Source organism: Protopterus annectens, chromosome 7.part0, assembly GCF_019279795.1.
Source record: "Protopterus annectens isolate FY-2018-M chromosome 7.part0, PAN1.0, whole genome shotgun sequence".
NCBI classification, from domain to species: domain Eukaryota; kingdom Metazoa; phylum Chordata; order Ceratodontiformes; family Protopteridae; genus Protopterus; species Protopterus annectens.
Genome location: NC_056739.1, coordinates 1051101803 through 1051121139, shown reverse-complemented (window position 1 = coordinate 1051121139; position 19337 = coordinate 1051101803). Strand labels below are relative to the sequence as shown.

General features: G+C 40.0%; 1 protein-coding gene across 3 annotated transcripts in view; it reads right to left on the bottom strand.

Annotated features, from left to right (window-relative positions):
* FANCD2 (FA complementation group D2) overlaps positions 1-19337 on the bottom strand; it is a 1694389-nt gene that overhangs the window by 941976 nt on the left and 733076 nt on the right. For all 3 annotated transcript variants that reach the window (XM_044077594.1, XM_044077597.1, XM_044077595.1), the window contains exon 21: positions 756-875. In XM_044077594.1, the coding sequence (XP_043933529.1) occupies positions 756-875 (120 nt within the window). The remainder of the gene's footprint in view (positions 1-755; positions 876-19337) is intronic.

The following is a 19337-nucleotide window of genomic DNA, read 5'->3' as shown; positions in this document are numbered from 1 at the left end:
CTTTTGCTCTTGCCCAAAATTGCCAAGCTACAGTTGTTGAGGACAGAGAAGAATAAAGGGTTTGCAAGACAATAAGCTAAATTGTCATGCACAGAGATCTGAGATAAACAAATACAGAAGACTTTATTGTCGATAGCATCAAAGAAAGAGTAGATTTAGAAGCTACACAAAACAGCACCATACGTGGTATAGGTAAGCAGAAAACAGTTGACAATAACTTACCTTGCTACTGGGGGGAGCTAAGATAAATGGAAAAAGTACATAAACAAGTAACTTACGGCAACAGAAGAGAAAAAGATGCATGCTAACAAAAATACTTAAATGGTGTTGTGATTAGTAGTCAGAAATGAAGACCCATATGAGACTAATATGGCCTCTGATATGAACATTTTTTATTTCCTGAATATTTTTGTCCTAGCACCTGGAAGCGCCTATGATCAGTGCAATACACCAAGGCTCTCCCTTGTGTGTATATTGTACTGATACCACCAAACCAATTTAGACGCGTGTCCAAACAGCTTTCACCTAATCAAACCAGCAGGTAGAGCTCCGAGCTTAACATAGATCTTAACAGATTTTTATTTTTCAAAATGCTTCTGACAAGATTGCACAACAAAGGAGAATCTCATTTGAAGAACCAAGAGTCACTGTGTCATTTTAATGATTGTACAGGAGAATCTTTAGCAGCTTGTTTTTGCAGTAAAGGCTAAAAATTAACCTTAATCACCTCTTACCTCTTGGACAGAGACACTCACCATTATTTGTGGAGCCAGGTTATCCTTCAACACCACGTTAGCCATTTCATCATAATAGAGGGCAGAAGCTTCAGGTGAGTTTTTAATGCAACTATGAACAAGATCTAGAAGTGCTGTTACCTTAAAGCAGAAAAAAAAAAAAGATTACTTCAATTTTATTACAATTCCACAAGTAGAAATTCTCAAGCAACAAGAAAGAGTTCTGACTGCAGCCACCACTCCTTTCCCAGGATGGGAATGCTACAGTTTTCTGCTTCCAAACATTCTGCCTAGCTCTTCCAGAGCCTGAGACACTATTAAAACTTTGACCATCTGTGTTATTAATATATATATATATATATATATATATATATATACACACACACACACACACACACACATACATACACTGTATGTATGTATATACATATATGTACGTACACACACACACACATATACACACACACACACACGAGGCGACCATTTATTCTGTAATAATAATCTTTTTTATTGACCATTATTAAAGTAATTACGCTACCCAGTTTGCAAAAAGCATATTTGGTTATTCAGAGCCAGTTTACCATTTTTACACCTGAACAATCTCAAAAGAAGTGATCACAGCACACAGGCCTGTAGGATGGCTTACCTGCAAGTTTTCACAGCACAGTTTATCATTTCACCATTTTCCAAATATAAATGTGAACGATGAGAGATGAAAACCATAAAAAACAAAAAATCTTTTCTTACAGGTAGTATTTGAAGGAGAGAGATTATCCTAGGGAACTATTAAACATCTCTTAGAAAATCAAAACAAAACAAAAATGGCAATGGGTTTTCAACCGGTTTTATTCAACATGCATACAGCTTCCTTATGGGTAATAAGATGAGTGACAAAAATAAAGCCTTTATTCTGACTTATGACTCCACTGACACTAAGTCATCATCAGAAAAAAGTGAAGATATTATGGATGGACTGAGTAATGAAACCAGTTTGTGCTTAAAAAGAAAAATGTTTAATGAATTTAAGAGATCAACACTAGTAGTATACCTCAGATGCACTGCAATAGGGATTTTTGGTGTGGTTGTTTTAAATGCATTCCTGGTACAACAAATGTCTCGGTTATTAATTATCTGCATTCGATAGCAGTATAATTGCAAATAGTGGTGATGTCTATTTGGCCAGTTGCCTCCAGTACGAATCATCCCATGTTGGTAAAATAAAAAGGCAGCTTATACAAACTTATTTATGAACATATAAGGGCCCTTACTAAAAAAAGACACTACTAATGTTCTTAGTAAATATGCTACAGAAGGTCTTATTTTTAAGAGGTTTCAATTTTTTATAATAGAGAAACAGCTAACAAACCTCAGAAGAGAATGGATCTGGCAATTTAAACTTATTGCTGCTTAAAAGCAGGATTAAACGAGAATGCATACATCAACAGCATTCTAAAATTAAGGCAGGCTAAACTAGAACACTTGCACTTTAGAAATACTCTATGCAGCTTCAGGTTAAAGAATTCTCATTGTTTTAAATTAATATCATTGCTTTTTTATATTAATTTTTAAAAAATAGCTATAATGAATGATAGTAATTTACTTAAATGTTTTTAAGTAGTTGAAATATTTATTTACATTTTTTTACGTGTTCTATATACTTTTGACATGTTACATTTATTCATATATGTGTGTGTGTGTGTGTGTGTGTATATATATATATATATATATATATATACACACATATATATGTATATATACATATATATATATATATATATATATATATATATATATATAGACATATACATAATTACATGAATTTTAGAGAACAGAAATGTATTACATGATTGATTGCATCACTGCTACGCATACAGCATCATGTCAAGTATGCTTATTTATTTTACTGGTTTGAATGTTTAGCTACCTATTGTGGACTTGTTTGCTCCAAATAACAAATTAAGATCCATTCCTCTTTACTCTGTGCTGTCCTGTGGTTCCTGATTGTCAGCTCGTAAAGGTTAGAGGGACCTGTCCTTTGTTCCCATGTAATGCTCTGTATATGAATGCAAGCTCCATCTACAACAAGCCTCGGATTATCTTTGACTCACTGAGAGAGACAAGGCCTTGCATTCATAATGGAGATGTGGATGAAAAAGACGTTATGTACTTACCATAACGTTCCATGTGAGTTGTTCTTCTCGCCTTTGTTATTACTGATGGGTTTGGAGCAAATCCTCTTCTCAGAGTCGGCTTATTTGCAAAGCTCGAGGTCTCTAACCACTCGAGGCCAAAGCCCTATCCTTCAATGCACCTCTACTTTCCCCAGATCTTGTTTGCTGCCAACAAGCGTAAAACCTACCCCAGATTTCGAGGAAATCATACAGACCACTGGTGAGAGGAAACTCCTCAGGAGAACCAAAACCAAGATAGAACCTCTCGAACTTCCAGACATTGGATGGGGGTAGGTGGAGGGGGGGCTCATACTAATGAAAGCAAGAAGAACAAATCACATGGAACGTTATGGTAAGTACATAACTTTATGTGAAGTTGTTCAATCTCGCCTTCATTCTTACTGATGGGAAGTGTCCCCAGCACCATAATCAACGGTGGCTCACGGGAGTACCTGCTCAAGGACAGTAGACCCAAATGAAGCTCTGTCCCTACAGGCCTTATCTACTTTGTAGTGAGATATAAAGGCATGAGGCTTTGACCAGGTGGCAGCTGCACAAATTGAATCAAGAGGTAGCCTGGTCAAAAAGGCTACAGAAGTAGAAACTGCTCTTGTAGAATGAGCTCTGACTTTGTCATGTAATGCAATACCTGCTTCACGGTAAATAAAGGATATACAATCAGAGAGCCATTTAGACAAGGTAGATTTGGATACCGTTGTACCTTTTCTAGAATTTGAGAAGGAGACAAACAGCTGATCAGCCCTTCTATGGTCTTTTGTCCTGTCCAAATAGAAACAAAGTTGTCTATGAACGTCAAGTTTGTGAAGCATATATTCCAACTGATTTGAGTGATTGGGAAAGAAAACAGGTAATTCAATAGTCTGATTAACTGCGAATTCGGAAAAAACTTTTGGTAAGAACGACGGATTCGTCCTGAGGGAAACAGGCTGCTTAATAGAAAGGGCTTGCAACTCTGAAATTCTGCGTGCTGATGTAATGGCCACCAAGAAAATGGTTTTCCAAGCAAGATATTTCAGCTCACAAGAAGAGGCAGGTTCAAAGGGCTGGAGAATAATCTTGGACAGGGCTAGGTTCAAACTCCATGGAGCATTTGGAGATCTGATCAGTGGTTTTAAGTACATCGTATCCTTCAAAAGAGCCTTAGCCAACTTGTTGGATATAATACCATTTTCAGATGCACTTGTATGAAAATTAGAAATAGCAGCCAGTTGCACTCGAATAGTTGCTGCTGCAGCTCCTTCACTGAACAGTTTTGTCAGAAATTCCAAAATATCCGAAATGGAAGCCAGAAAAGGGTCAATGTTATTTTGCTGAGCCTAGATGGAAAACCTTTTCCACTTACTGAGATAAAGTTTCCTGGTTGAAGATTTGTATGAAGACAAGAGAATATGCCGAGCCTCTTCTGATAAATTCTGGAACTTGGCTATTCTGGGAATTGGAGCAGCCAAGCTGTCAGTTTGATGGACTGGAGAGGTCCTGACGAGTAGGCCAACAGATCCGGCACTGGGTCCAGGATCCAAGGCTCCTCCAGTAGATGAGGCTTCAGAAAGGGGAACCAAATTTGGCGAGGCCAATATGGGGCTATTAAAGTAAGTGTCCTGCCAAGAAAACTGGCTTTCTGCAAGACTTTGGGAATCAGTGGAAATGCAGAGAAAGCATAAAGGAGTCCCAGAGGCCAATCGTGGACGAGTACGTCCCTCGGGGGTTGTCCCTGTTGAGGGATCAGGGCAAAGTAGTTGCTGCACTTGGTGTTTGTGGGGGTAGCAAAAAGGTCGCAGCAAGGCTGGCCCCATCTGCAGAAAATCACTTCCACTACTTATTTCTTGAGAGACCACTCGTGAGGCAACAGAATAGCTCTGCTGAGCCTGTCCGCTATCACGTTGGATTTTCCCGGGATGTGCATTGCTATCAGAAAGCGCTGGGTAGACTCTGCCCATTTCCATAATCTTACAGCCTCTCGACATCGGGGTAAGATTTGGTTCCTTCTTGCTTGTCTATGCACCAGACTACAGACATGTTGTCTGACTAAATCGCAATCGTGCCTAGAGGAATAGACTCTTAAAAGGACTGCAATGCTAAAAGAACTGCTCTCATCTCTAGGACGTTTATGTGCAAATGAGCCTCTAAAGCCTGCCATGTACCTTGGGCTGTCTGTCCCTGATAATGCCCCCCCCAACCCAACCAATCAGGGAGGCATCCGTGGTCACTGTTGCAACTGGAGCTGGGAAGACAAATGGATGTCCCATAGTCACAGTCTCGGACATTAGCCACCACCGAAGATTGTCCTTGCAAGAGTTGGCTATCAGAACTGGGTGATTCATCGGTAAGTCCTGAAATCTCCACTGTGTGAATAGCAGCCACTGAAGAATGCACATACGAGATCTCGCTAGGGGTATTGCAATAATCACTGCTGCCATAGTGCTGAGCAACTTGAGAATCTGCGATGCTGGCAATTTTTGTCTTGACAGGAGAGCCACAATTTGTTGCCGTAGGGTAAGCACTCTTTCTGGAGGGAGCTTTAGGGACATGCTGACCGTGTCCAAGTCTGCTCTATAAACACTGTACGCTGCGATGGCAATAAAGCAGACTTTTCTGAATTTATCACAATGCCCAGTTGGAAACATAGATCTAAGGCAATGTCTCTTGCCCAAATAAGTTGATGCCTGGTGGGAGTGGTGAGGAGCCAGTCATCCAAGTAAGGAAACACCCAGATTCCTAAATGTCTCAAGTGAGCCATGACCACTGCCATGCATTTGGTGAAAACTCTGGGGGCTGTAGTGAGACCAAAGGGCAAGGCCCGAAACTGGAAGTGACTGGCTCCCAGCCTGAAGCGCAGATGATCCCTGGATGGCCTGGCCATTTTGATATGGTAGTACGCATCTTGGAGATCTACAGAGCACATCCAATTGTCCCTCCCTAAGAACGGGAGTATGGACTGAAGCGTGACCATCCAGAACTTCGTCTTTACCACATATCTGTTGAGTCTGCTGAGGTCCAAAATAGGTCTCTAGTCCCCTATCTTCTTTGGCACCAAAATGAATCTTGAGTAAGTTCCGGATCCTTGCTGGTCTGCTGGGACTGGCTGGATGACTCTTTTTTGCAATAATTTTTGGACCTCTACGGATGCCACATCCCGCAGACTGGGTGGAACATCCGGGATTCCTTTTGTTGGTCTGGGTTATGAAAGAAAGGGGATGAAATATCCTCTGGATATAACGTTTTGTACCCATTGGTCTTCTGAGATTTTTAGCCAGGCACCTAGGTACAAAGACAAACGTCCCCCGACTGCCTCCAGAGCAGGACAGTCAGGCCTCCTTTCAGGAGCGCTGATAGGGTTTCCCAAGGAACTGATCCCTGTTACCTTGGTTCTGCGGACCCCCTCTGCCTCGTGGGTGCCATCTTCCACCATTGCCTCCACCTCTGCCCTGGAGGAGGCTTCATCTTGGGAGTTTGGAAAGGTTGCTTGGGTCTTCCGGAACCACAGTTTCCCTCCCCGTTGACCTTTGGGATGAGGTCTAGTAGGGGTAGAAAAACAGACTCCTACAGCAGATAGAGTCTTACCATCTTGCTCACATCTGGTGAGGGTCTCTAACTTTTGGTCCAAACAAGGAAGAACCATCAATGGGGGCATTCACAAACGACTTAAAAGGTTCCGCAAAAGAACATAAGCTCATCTAGTAATGTCTTCGCAGAGCAATTCCTGTACCCGCCGCCCTACTCGTTCCATCAGCTGCGTAAGACACGAGGAACATGGAAGAGTTTATGATGGAATTGAGGGTAGCAAGCTGAGACGTCACTGTCTGCCACTGAATCGGCTACTGCACCCTGGAGAGTATCGCCAAGCTCCTTCAGGAGATCTCTCTGAAGCCTTGTGAAGTGGGCTAGATAGTTCAATGACCGAAGAGCAAAGGTCATAGAACTGAACATGAGCTTCCTGTATCTGTCCATGATCCTAGATTCTCTATTAGGAGGATGGACAGACGTAGAAGTCTCTGATATCTCTTTCTTAGTGTCTGCCGCCGCCACCACCATGGCATCAACAGGTATGGGTTTGGATAAGAAAGACTTATCTTGAGTCGCTGAAATGTATTTGCTGGGCCTCCTAGAGACAGGCTCCATAGAATCCCGTGACTCCCACTCCCTTCGAGACAAAAGATCCATCAACTCATCGAAGGGCGGAGACACCCAAGAGGTGGAGGGTCGAGACCCGAAAGCCTTCAGGAGCATCTATTCATCCACAGTAAGGTTTAGGGGCTGTCAGTCACCCCTCTGCTTGAGGATCTCAAGGATATCCCCAAAGATGATATCCTCAGAGGGGGACCATGGGGACCCTTCTGATTCCTCCAAATCAGTGTCCGACGAGATGGATTCCTGGGCGGAATCTAAATGTCTCCTCTTACATAACCTCTTCCAAGGGACCTCCTCAGTGGGAACTTCTGAGGAGGTCTTGGAAGAGCAGGGTTCCCCCAAAGGGGCATCCTGAGGCTCTGGATCCCTACACTTATGGTGGATCTGCGGTAGCAGAGAAGATTCAGGCGCGTTCCAGGAGGAGGAGGCCATATCAGAGTTTGTGGCAGTCCGGGGGGGCAAAGTCCTCCTCATGGCACTGAAGGCACCATGGCTCCGATGCAAGGAAGCACTCGTTCCGAAGACACTGAAGAAACCTCCCGCACCAGAACTGCCGGCTCTGAGCCAGAGGTAGGAGCCAAACTCATCCACGTTGAAACCCAAAGGGGGAGAGTCGGAACCGATGTATCGGTTTGACCCCCCCCGGAACTGACAGGAGAGTGTTGGCACCCAAATTCCGCTGCTGGAGCAGAGGACATCAGGGTTGTCGGTACAGACAGGTCAGAAGTGAGTGTCGGTACCGACAGTTCCACAAATGACTGAATAGACTCCTCCGGCTCCGATGTCTCGATTCGAGTTGGAGGAGGAGCAGAAACAACAGGAGAGGACTTTGGCGGTTCCGAAGCTGCTTGAGTTGAAGCCAACAGAATTTTAAGCTAGCGCTGGATCCTGTAAAAGTCTCCGTACCACTTGATCCACATCGAATCAGACAGTCTGGAAGTCCGAGAGGAAACCACAGATGAAGCCGGTGAACCCAGAATCGGGGATCACAAGGTAGGAAATACCGGTTCCAAGACTGGGGACCAGCTCCTAGCAACTACCTGTACGGTCGGTTCCGATGACAATGGAGCCAAGACAGAGGCTTTCTTAGATGATTTCGGAACCAAAGAACCCTTCGGACCCAAACTAATTGAAGAAGCTGGTGAAGAAGGTTTTGGTTTTCCCGGAGCAGAATCTAAGTCTGATTGAAAAGCAGACAATCAATCCTCACTCCACTAACTTGCATTTCCTTTCAGCCAAAACTCTAGCGCTGAAACCATGGCAAATGGAGCAAACCTCCTGGAGATGGACCTCTCCTAAGCAATATACACAGGTGGAGTGGCAATCAGTTATAGACATATTTTGATTGCATTTAGGGCATCTTTTAAACCCTGATTTTGCCTTCTCAGACATAGTCACAATAATACAGTAGTCAGTAAAAAAAACAACAATATGCTGTCAGCAAATGAAACTAAAGCCTAACCGGCTACAAGTACAAAAAGGGCAGCTTAGTGTAACGGATTATATAGCAAACACAGAATAAGCCTAACAGGCTAAAGGTAAATAACAGAAACAGCCAAAAAACAACTAAAAGCCTAACCGGCTAACAAAAAATTGCAAAAGCCTAACTCGGCTAAAGGATAGGGCAATGAGCCTAACAGTTAAACACAGAAAAAAAAGGGCCAACGCACAACTAGAAGGGATGGTTTATGACCAAAAAAGAGATACAATCCGTAAACGGATAAACTGTCTTAACTACAAGCCTATGTAAACACTAAATAACAAGAAAATATAGAATTATACTGACATTTTTAGCACAAAAGAATAAACTTATCTCTCCAACGGCCTGAGCTATAGAGAAACGTACGATCAGTTGCAGCGGCAAACTAGATCTGAGGAAAGTAGAGGTGCATTGTGGGATAGGGCTTTGGCCTCAAGCTGTTAGAGACCTCGAGCTTTGCAAATAGGCCAACTCTGAGCAGAGGATCGGCTCCGATCCCATCAGTAAGAATGAAGGCATGATTGAACAACTTCACATCAAGCATTTTCACACTCATACGGTAGGAGTGCCCCAGAAGTATTTTTTTTAATGCCATAAATGTAAGACTGGCAGAAGGGTAGCTACTTGTTTTAAACTAGAACATCAAGTGGCTCAGGTTGCAAACGGCTTGTAACTCAAGCTGAGTCTATTATGCTATAGGTCTCTAGTTTACTAAACAAGGGGACACCACCACAACAGCTCACAAGTTTTCTACTGAACATTGTGCCTAAGCACAGAACTCAAGCTATCACTGGTGATTTAAGCATTTGCTCTAACAGTATTCAGTGGTTATAATAAAGGAATTCCTCTGTGTTTTGAAAAGACTTTGGATTTGTTCAGGTGGTTACACGAGCAACCATAATCTTCAGCACATTCTTGAGCTGACATTTCTCTAATATATGATCACAGACTTGGTGGCAAAACTAGTCTTCGAGTCTGATGTCTTCTTGGTTTGTTTTGATCTTGTATTACCCACCCACCCCTGATATTGTGCTGATGCAGTGTCCAAATCTGTGTAAGATTTCACCATATTTATTTTTGGTGGCACAGAGTCTACATTAGTCTACAACTATAAGTCACTGACTGCTGCTCTGGACATACTGGCCCCATCTTTTTGTGTTGGCTTTTTTGTATTTGTAAATACAACACATTGTTACGCTTGGAAACTTTCTGGGTTGGCAGTATAAACACCACAGAATGGCACTTGTCATAAAACAGCACTGTATTTCTTTCCATCACAGATTACAGCAGATGTTTCCCAATACCAATTATCTCCTCAAACACAAAATACTACTGGTTATCCAAAACACATCATAGCTTTCTGTAGCTGCAGTAACAATATACAAAACATTAGCATACTAAGTAGTATGTCTATACATCTATATGAATCTTAGCAACACACTGCTTTGTATCTTGCTATCTCAGTAACAGGATGTTGTGTTGTCAAAGTGACAGCAGGATACAAAACCTTAGCAGTAGCTGTAATAATCCTAGCATGCTAATTACATACAATTCGTTAGGTTTCCTGCCATCTGCGGACTCCAATAAATAGCTCTATACTTTTACTTAACAGCTTGGGCTGCTATGTGCAAAGACGTGATGCTTTTTGGAACTATGGTACCTCACGTGTGGTCTATATAGGTATTGCTCAAGCAATAATGCCCAACACGGTGTGTGTTACTGTATAAAATAACACCCATCCAGGTGTGTTACGAAGGTCTCTACACCCCTGGAAGGGCATTATTTACACAATAACACACCCTCCTGCAGGGCATTATTGCACTTAAAAAATGGGCTGTCTGTAAAATTGTTCTGATGTAAAATAGTTCCTCTGCCTAATGTTTCAAATTTGCGTAGTACATGTAAATGGTGTTAGAGAAAGTAATTTACATCCAAAATATAAAATTTTAAAAAAAATATCCAGAAATTTATTTCATTTTTTTGGTCTCTTACTCCTAAAATGAGTGGTTTGTTGCGAATCAATGGGGACTGAACTCACTAATGACATGCATTTGAGTTTATTTACTTCAGAAAATGCATGCTAACACAAATCCTGTTATTCAACCGACTTTCTAATTTTGTAACAGCTGCTGCTTCTTCCAGCTGTTCCCATTAGCAGTGTATCATCTGTTTCCATTTCTTCCTGTCCACTGCATCGACCGATCCGGTATGGAAATCTGTATTATTGTCCACATATGTCATTTGGCAAAAGTTTTACACCCGATGCCCTTCCTGACGTAACTCTCCCCATTTATCTGGACTTGGGACTGGCACAAAGAAATGCACTGGCTTGTGCATCCCCAGTGGCTGGGTTTTCTAATTTTATAAGAGCAATATCTAGCAGTGGTAGCGTCAGCAGTTAAGAAGCTTTTTTGTCTCTTGACCTCTTAAGTTAGAAAAATGTGGATAAAACTTAAAATAAAGGGGTACAAAGTCTCAAAAATAGAAACCGATTTTTAAATATTGTTCTTCTAATTTTATAAGAGCAATATTTAAAAAATGTTTTCTATTTTTGAGCCTTTGTACCTCTTTTTTTAGGCTTTATCCAGATTTTTTTTTAAGTTAAAAGGTCAAGAGGCAAACAAACCTCAACTGCTGTTGCTGCCACTGCTCAATCGATCTCACTCTCTGACATACACTTGATCGATCTCACTCTCTGACATACACAAGCATACTTCCTCTTTCATGCGCACAAGCATGCATACATTCACACAGACAAAAACAGAGACACTCACACAAACCCACACAGACACTTTTCTCTCTTTCTTTTTTATCTCTTTTACAGTCACTAAACAGCAAAAGTGCTTCTTGAGTGTAAAATAATGGCTTTATTGCTTTCACTATCACTTTCATGCACATATACACAGACATAAGCACACTTTTTTTTTAATTTTCTTTGGGTTTTTAATTTCACCCTCACTAAACAAAAGCCCTGCTTAGCAAGGGTAAAATAATGGTGGCGGTTAACTTCCTAGCAGTCTGAACTCTACGGTAGCTTTATATGCTGCCATGAAGTGGTGGACTCATTTTTCAACAGACATTACCTGTATAGTAACACCCTGCTGGAGCACATTCGTTCTCCAGTCAGAGTGATGATGTACAGGTCGCCCATTCTCTAAAGCACAATCATCACCCAGATGCACAAGGCCCCTCAGGGTGTTTATCTAGATGAATTGTATAGAATGAAATAAGCAACTTACTCATGATACCATTCATTCTTAATGGGTTTCCATTAATGTTGGAAAAATACTGTTGTAAAAGTCCTGCTTGTAGTACCCAGAATTTGGCTACCGAGTGTTACTTTTTTACAGGACTTTAAGAATCATATGCATATAATAGTTATATAGATAATATACAGGTAAATACTGATTGTGGTGTGTTCAAATTTTAACTCAAAATATCTTATAAAATGAATACTCGTCCACATTAGCTTACAGTCTCTACTAGTTAATATAAACTTCTCACTGTTCAGGAAGAAATGTGTTCCTTAAGGAATGATAAATCACTGCTACATGCTATCAGAAATTCTTTTGTTAATGTTTACTGACTGGATGGTGCTGGTGATGGTGGTAGTGGTGGATAGGTTAGTGGTATACTACCTGGTTAAACCAACTGTACTGCCTGCTGGAATATCACTGGCAGTACCAACATTTTTTTTCAACCATCACAATAGTTCCAGTATGTTCATCCAAATGGCTCATTCATTACTCCTTACAGTGCTAAGCTGTGACCTCTGGGCAAGTTAATTAAGCCTCTACGAAAGCAAGGACCCCACAACTCCAATTGTTCCATGCCACTGGGCACACAACTCCCAATTCATGGCGGAAGTTGGGCTCATTTCTTCCCTGGGGTGAGAGCTATATGGCCGCCAGCATTTCTCTGGTTGAGCACATAAGCCTCTTCCCTTCTAAGAGGTGAGAAATGGGAGTTGGGAAGTGGGTTAGTCAGTAAGCAGCCCCTTTCTCCAAGTGCAGCTCCCAACCTCCTTGGCAACTCCTTTGAACTTTACTACAGCTGCCTGGGGGAAACATGCATGTCTCTCCAGATACATGCTATTTCAAAAGTTTGCTAAATGAACAGCACTGTGGAGTAGCATGTACTTAGTAGGCCTGTGCTACATGGGTGCAACACCTTTTACTCCCCCAGGTGTCACCTAAATGTTGAGCCAGATCTGCCACACAAGAGTGGCCATTCACTCCCAGTCTCTTCAGCAACTATGCTACTAACTGAACAATGGTCACCTGGGTCACAGTAAAGGCTTTATCCTCCTGCACCATGGGGTCAATCTTCAACAAAATGTTTCTTGTGCTGTGCAGTACAACCAAGTCACCTATCATGGTCTTGCACAGATTTTATTTTTTCCTTGACAGTAGCTATGATACCTTCTAGATTCTACCAATCTGTTCCCAACTAAATAACATGCTTAATCCTGTTATCCATATTTATTTTTTCTGGATTGTATAGTGTAACTCTTACTTGAATCCAGAAAGCTAAAGAAAAACTATCTTATCTATTTACTTATGTGAAGCCAATAGTTGTTGAGATGTTATATAGCAGAGGCTGGTGTAATTAACAACATGAGAGCTCAACAGAGGCATTTGCCCAAACTACTACTACCTCATGCAGTTTTATTCAGCTGATGCATCTTTTTTTTTTTTTTTGGGGGGGGGGGGCAGCAGACCAATGGAAACTGGCAACATTTTATGCAAAGGTAAAAAGAAACCTAGGCAGTGAAGACAGTCTCTTTGCCCAGGGATGACACTTAATTCTTGTGTCAGTTCCTAATCTCATGTTGCAGAGCTCAGTTCTATGGCACATAGGGATAAATAAGGCCTTGACTATGACACCTAATGAAACTATATTAATGACAAATCTTGACAAAACATTCCATTGTACTGATTATGATTCATCACAGTCACTTTCTGTGACAACTCTCAATATACATAATAAAAATCAATGTGAAAAAGGGGGAAACATTATCATTCAATTAATTGCTTTTGTAATTTTTTCACCTTTGTAAAGAGTGAAAGTTACACTATGCTTAAGCTGCAACTGTGAAAAAAATGCTTCGATTTTTATAAGGTGATGAGCAAAATTTAGTTTGGTTTCTCATAATGTAGAACACTAAATTGACTGTGCATGTTTATGTTGTGTTATAATGGTTATGAATAAATTATTTTTTATAAAACAATTGCCACATTTGTTCATACTTTTTACATTCTTTATTAGTTCTTTATCAAAACACAATTCATAAAGACAGCATAGGTAGACAAAAAATACTAGAAAACAAGTCAGTGAAATTTTCATTACTTTCATTCACTACACGTTTTCTTCTAACATTCACTCCAGAATTATATAAATTGTTCAACTCCAGCCTTCCCTTAAACCTCACTTCTCTTCCTCTAGAGCATTATTCTGCATGAATTGTTCCCGCAAATTCCATTTACTTTTATGTAAATTGCTGTTTTCCTTATCTAAAGATCCCAGTAGTTCTTTTATCTCTTTTACAATAGTTAGTACTTCAATTACAGTTGGTTTAGATTTTTATTTCCTTTTTCTAGCAATTGCTTTTATGGGCAGCCAACAGATTATGCTTAGTAAGGCCTAGGGAATACAGATCATGCTGCACCAACAAATATGACAATTTGTAAAATCTGCCAACTCCTTACACTCTCAAATGACATGTTCCCATTTACCTCTCATTTCTACCACACATCCAGCATTTGCAATCTACATAAATAAAAACTCTCTGATGTTGGTTTGGGGTATAAAATACCTATGCAAACAGTTCCAAGCAAACCCTCTGGACTTTGCATACTTGGGAGCCATACAGATGATTTGTCCCATTGTTCCTTTGTTAATCACATTTCCAGTCTCTAGTCCTAATCTTTTCTAATCAACATAGATTGATTCTTACAGTTAAAATGCAATATTTTGATGGCCAACTAATTATCCATTTAACAGCAGGTTCTGTTCTAGACCCAATTAAAAACTGTACCAGGGGTGTTTTTTCACTTAGAGCCCTCCTGTCCCATTCTCTTTGCCTATGTTCTGATATCACACCATTGTAGGGAAGGCAGTCTCAAATCTGCAGTTGTGTTTTGGCCTCATCCCACTCTATTAACCCTTCTCTCTCGCTCTAGTTATTTGCTCCAATAATTGTGGTTCCTTTACAAATCTCCAGTAAATTACAGCCCCCCTCTTGCCTATTTCCTATACTCCTACTTGCCAGCATCCTTTTTGCTTTAATCTACTTACTCCATTCTCATGTTGGCTTAATTCTTGGAATACTTTCTGCTACTTTATGAAAAAAATATTACGAATGGCATTCTCGTCAAGGGCTTGGAGCCAAGATCCTACTCTTATTTTTCAAACTTTCCATCCCCTTCCATTACCTTATCTTAACCTTCTGCTTGTGTTATGTAATTGGCGCTCTACTCTGTAGCTCTAAAATATCCCTTCAAATCGACTAATCTTAAACCACGTTGTTCTATGGTGAGAATCAACTTATCCTACTTAACTCTTGCACTCTAACCCTCCCAAATAAATTCCTTCAAATCTTTATCACTGCCCACAACTTCTCCTCTTGTAGATAAAATATGCCTGGCCTGAATATAAAACTAAAGGGACTAAAATCATTTTTACTGACTATAGCAACTTCCAGCTTCTTAGTTTTTGTATGATCTCTTCCTTAGTGACCATAATACAATCCTTTTTAAACTATACACCTAAGTATATCATCTTGCGTCCCCTTGAAAATATGGGTATTGCTGAACCAATTCATATGTGGGTACAGAGTCTGGCCTTTGTTTTATCTTCATTAATTTTATTTCCTGAAAAGACTTGAATTTGTCAGTGTTTCAAAACACCAAAATATCCATTTTTTCTTATTGCAGCTCTAAATTAACAACCATCAAACAATTAATTATATAACCTTATGAACATGTGTGAAGATTGGGGAAAGATAGGTGAAGGCTGCCAGCCTAGTCAAATAGAATTTGATACATAATTCTATCATTTGTAAATATAAATGTAAAATACAACCTTGGTTCTTAAATGAAAGAAAACACTGGAAAATGTGAACTTCAGGATTGTAGCAACATTGCCATCTGCTGTAAGGAAAATTAAGTCAAGCATTTCAAATGCTCTTTGAAGTTAAAATTATCTAAATAGTGGTGTTGAAACAGCTGGCTGAACACATTCTTTCTATTGTCTTAACCTAAGGAATAATTGCTAGAGTGTACATGTGAAATGTATTTTGTTGTTGTAGTTTCCTGAGCAGATGTTAGATTGCTAAATAATGCAGTTTGTTGGCCTGGGAACTCCAGACTAAGTGTCATAATGATGTAATGTGTATACTGGGAAACCCTAAGTGTCAAAGTGATGCAATTTGGGAGGGCCTAACAAAGATGTTAGTTAGTGAGTTTAATAACTATTGTTCAGAGAGAGACTGTGAGCATTTGGATCTTGATATCCCACTTATCAGCACTCTGCCTCTTATGTTATGTAAGTAGAGTCTTAGAAATATGTTTTCTTGTAGTAATAGCTAGGAACTTAGAAGAAAGTTAAACAAGTGTTTTTCTGTTATGCCAAAACTTTCCTACTGTATTGTTTTAAGTTTCTGTGTGCTCTCTGAACTCTTAGATATCACTGTGGTGTACTATCTTGTGTTTTAATTATTTATTATTAAATATTTTAAAAACCTTTACCTGTGGCTGGTTTGTGTAGAGATAAGTAAGCTCTACAGTACATTGCATATTTATACAGTTTATTGTAATAAGCCACTCTAATAAGCCTTAGACCGAATAGTCACATTACCAATTGGATAATATTGCACAGTAATAATTGGACACCGTTTTAAGGGCCTTTGGGTAGCTAATAAGTATTAGCTGGTGGTGGCAGAAATTACTACCATATAGTCTGGGTAAAGGGGCACAGCTGGAGAATCTGTGTCAGCCTTTCCCAGGAGTGTCTATTGTATAAATACTTATCTCAAAGTGTGTGTGGTGTGTCAGCTACATGGGCAGGGATACGAATCACTGGTGGGACAGAGAGGGTACTGGAGGTTAGCTTGCCAGCTAGGCTGAGATCTGGACCCTATAGCTGTGCCAGTGGGGAATTTTATTGGGGACCTGGAGAGCAAGGGAGCAACCAGCCAGAGAGTGACTGTGATCTCTGTGTACACTTAAGGGAAATTGTACTTTACTGTGTGTATTTTTTTATCCTTTCCTCTTTTATGAGATGCCCTCCCTGGTGTTGGTGGTGAGGATTGAGGCTCCTTGACTGCTGGGCCAGGGCACAGTCGTCAAAACATGCAAAACTAATAATTTTAAATTCCAGCTTTTACATTCCCATATCATTACTTTCCAGCGATACTATTTACTGAACAGTTGCAATTTATTCATACACTTGTGAAATTGTGAATTTGTAATCACCATCCCTACTGATTGTCTCTTTACTATCAATCTATTTAAAAATAGTTGCCGTCTTCCGCTTCACACTCCCCACTGGCCCTATATCGTCCTCCAGCAATCTCCCCATTCAACCCCTTAATTCTGAAATATGTCTCCTTTTACAGATATCCATCCTCTTTTTCCCTTTTTTGCCAGAATTAAAATCAGAAACAACAAACTTATCTGCAGGCTGCTAATTTACCCCCACATCATACCAAAAGTATTTAACTGCAGTAAGCAGAAGATCCCCTAACTGATGGAGCATTAACCTCAAACCCTGTTCATATGCCTCAAGCTTCAGGTATGCCCAAAATGTATGGAAGAATTTATCTTTCCTCTCAGAGTTAAATCTCCAACACTCTTGAGATACAACTGCAGACATACCATGAAGACAAGCTGGAGTATAAAAAAAATTGAAAAATATCATTCACTGTCTAGATTTTGTTACATACTTAGACACATGCAGAATTATATTAGAGCTATCAATCTTTTCTTCCAAGGATGTTGCCCTTGGTGCTGCCCATTTCTGCATTACCTGCCATTTCTCCAATGTAAAACCTTACATACCTCTGATACCAAGCGCTTTAAGTGTCTACCTGAAGACCTGCAGTTAATAATCCATTCCACTAATCTTGGTATTTATTTCTGCCTGTTTGTCATCCTCTTACATTTAATGACCTTGCCATACATAACTCTCAACAACCATACCTCCTGCAATTCTAAGTTGCATCTCTCTTCCACTTTGACTCATTAACCATTTAGTCAACCAAAAATAACAGTAATTCAGTTCCCCACATATCCTGCTTCATTTCCAGTATTTCAGCTTATTTGATCTGTTGACCCTCTCAACTCCAATAAGGACCAATATGGATAACCATTTAGCTCTCATTTTCTCCTTAAAACACTAGTAAACATTTCTTTGGCCAGACTCCAGGAGCCAGACCCTGCCATTTCATCAAATCTACTGTGTTAGCATCTTGCGCCATATCAATTAGCAACTTCTTCCAGGATAAGTACTAATTCAGGGTCCCAAGGAGCATCGTTACCATCAATGGTACTGACTTGCCTATACAATTTCACATCTGGCAGTCTAAACCTCCAGTACTACTGGGTAATAACATTCTCTCCCAGGAACCCTAAAATGCATCCCATTCCCTACAGATTCCCACAGCTACCTAGAAAAACACCACATAAATCAATCGGGAATCAACCTTGGCAATGTCTGCAAGACAAAGTTTGTAGTATAAACATCTGTGCAACCAGTTTCCTTTGATTTATATCAAAAGGAAAAGCTTTCTATCTTTGGAAATAATACAACAAATTGTAACGAAGTATAGTGTAGCCTACTTCTAAAAATTTAGTTACTGTATCCTCCAGCCATATAACAAGACACTGCATTTCTTCCTTCCCCTCTTTGTATGGAAATCTTTCTGTGGAACTTTCCAAGTTGTCTTGATTAGAATATCATTTAGATCCTTGAATTTGAGTCTTGTTTTCTTTGCCAATGGCAACATCACACAGAGCAAATGAAGAGGAAAAGGACACCCCTGCCTTGTTGTTCTGTTCAAACACAGCTTGTTGCACAGGAACCCCCTCACCTTCATTCCTTGCTCATAGCCTTCAATTATCCTTCTAATGAACCCTGTTATTCTATCTGATAATGTAAATGCTACCATTGCCATACTCATAAAATCCCAGCTATCAAATAATTCTGTGCATCAAAACCCACCAAAAGTAGTTGTATTTTCTTACATTCTGCTTCTCACTGGATCATCATTGTTCTAATAATGCTGTCAAATGTTTGCCTTCCCACCACAAAAACACTCTGATCCATATCTATCAATTTTGGCAACACCTTTACCTTTCTCATAGCTTGTATAGACAAACACTATTGTAATTTAAAATTTAAATGAGTCTACATGAAGTTAGGTCTGAAGGGTCTTAACCCCTCCTTGGATAATACAACCACCAAAGTGTTCTTCCAAGATGCTGGTACTCTTAACCCCACCCATTTTTTTAAATACTGTTACTACTACTTTTCCCCATGTCTCTCTCTTTTTTAATCTACTTTGTTTTTAAACCCCATTTTCATGTTATCCCATTCAATAGCCAAGACATTTCTATTTTGTCTATTAATTCTCAGATCATTTCTACAACTTATTCTCTAACTCGCTCCCTTTTTCCAAGTAGTAAAGTTCCAGTGTCTCATTCTTACTTCATCTTTATCTTACTTTTTATTGGTGAATGATCTGAAATAGTTATTGGATGTATGCCAAAGCTTTCAATTAAATACGCGTGTTCTTGTGAAATC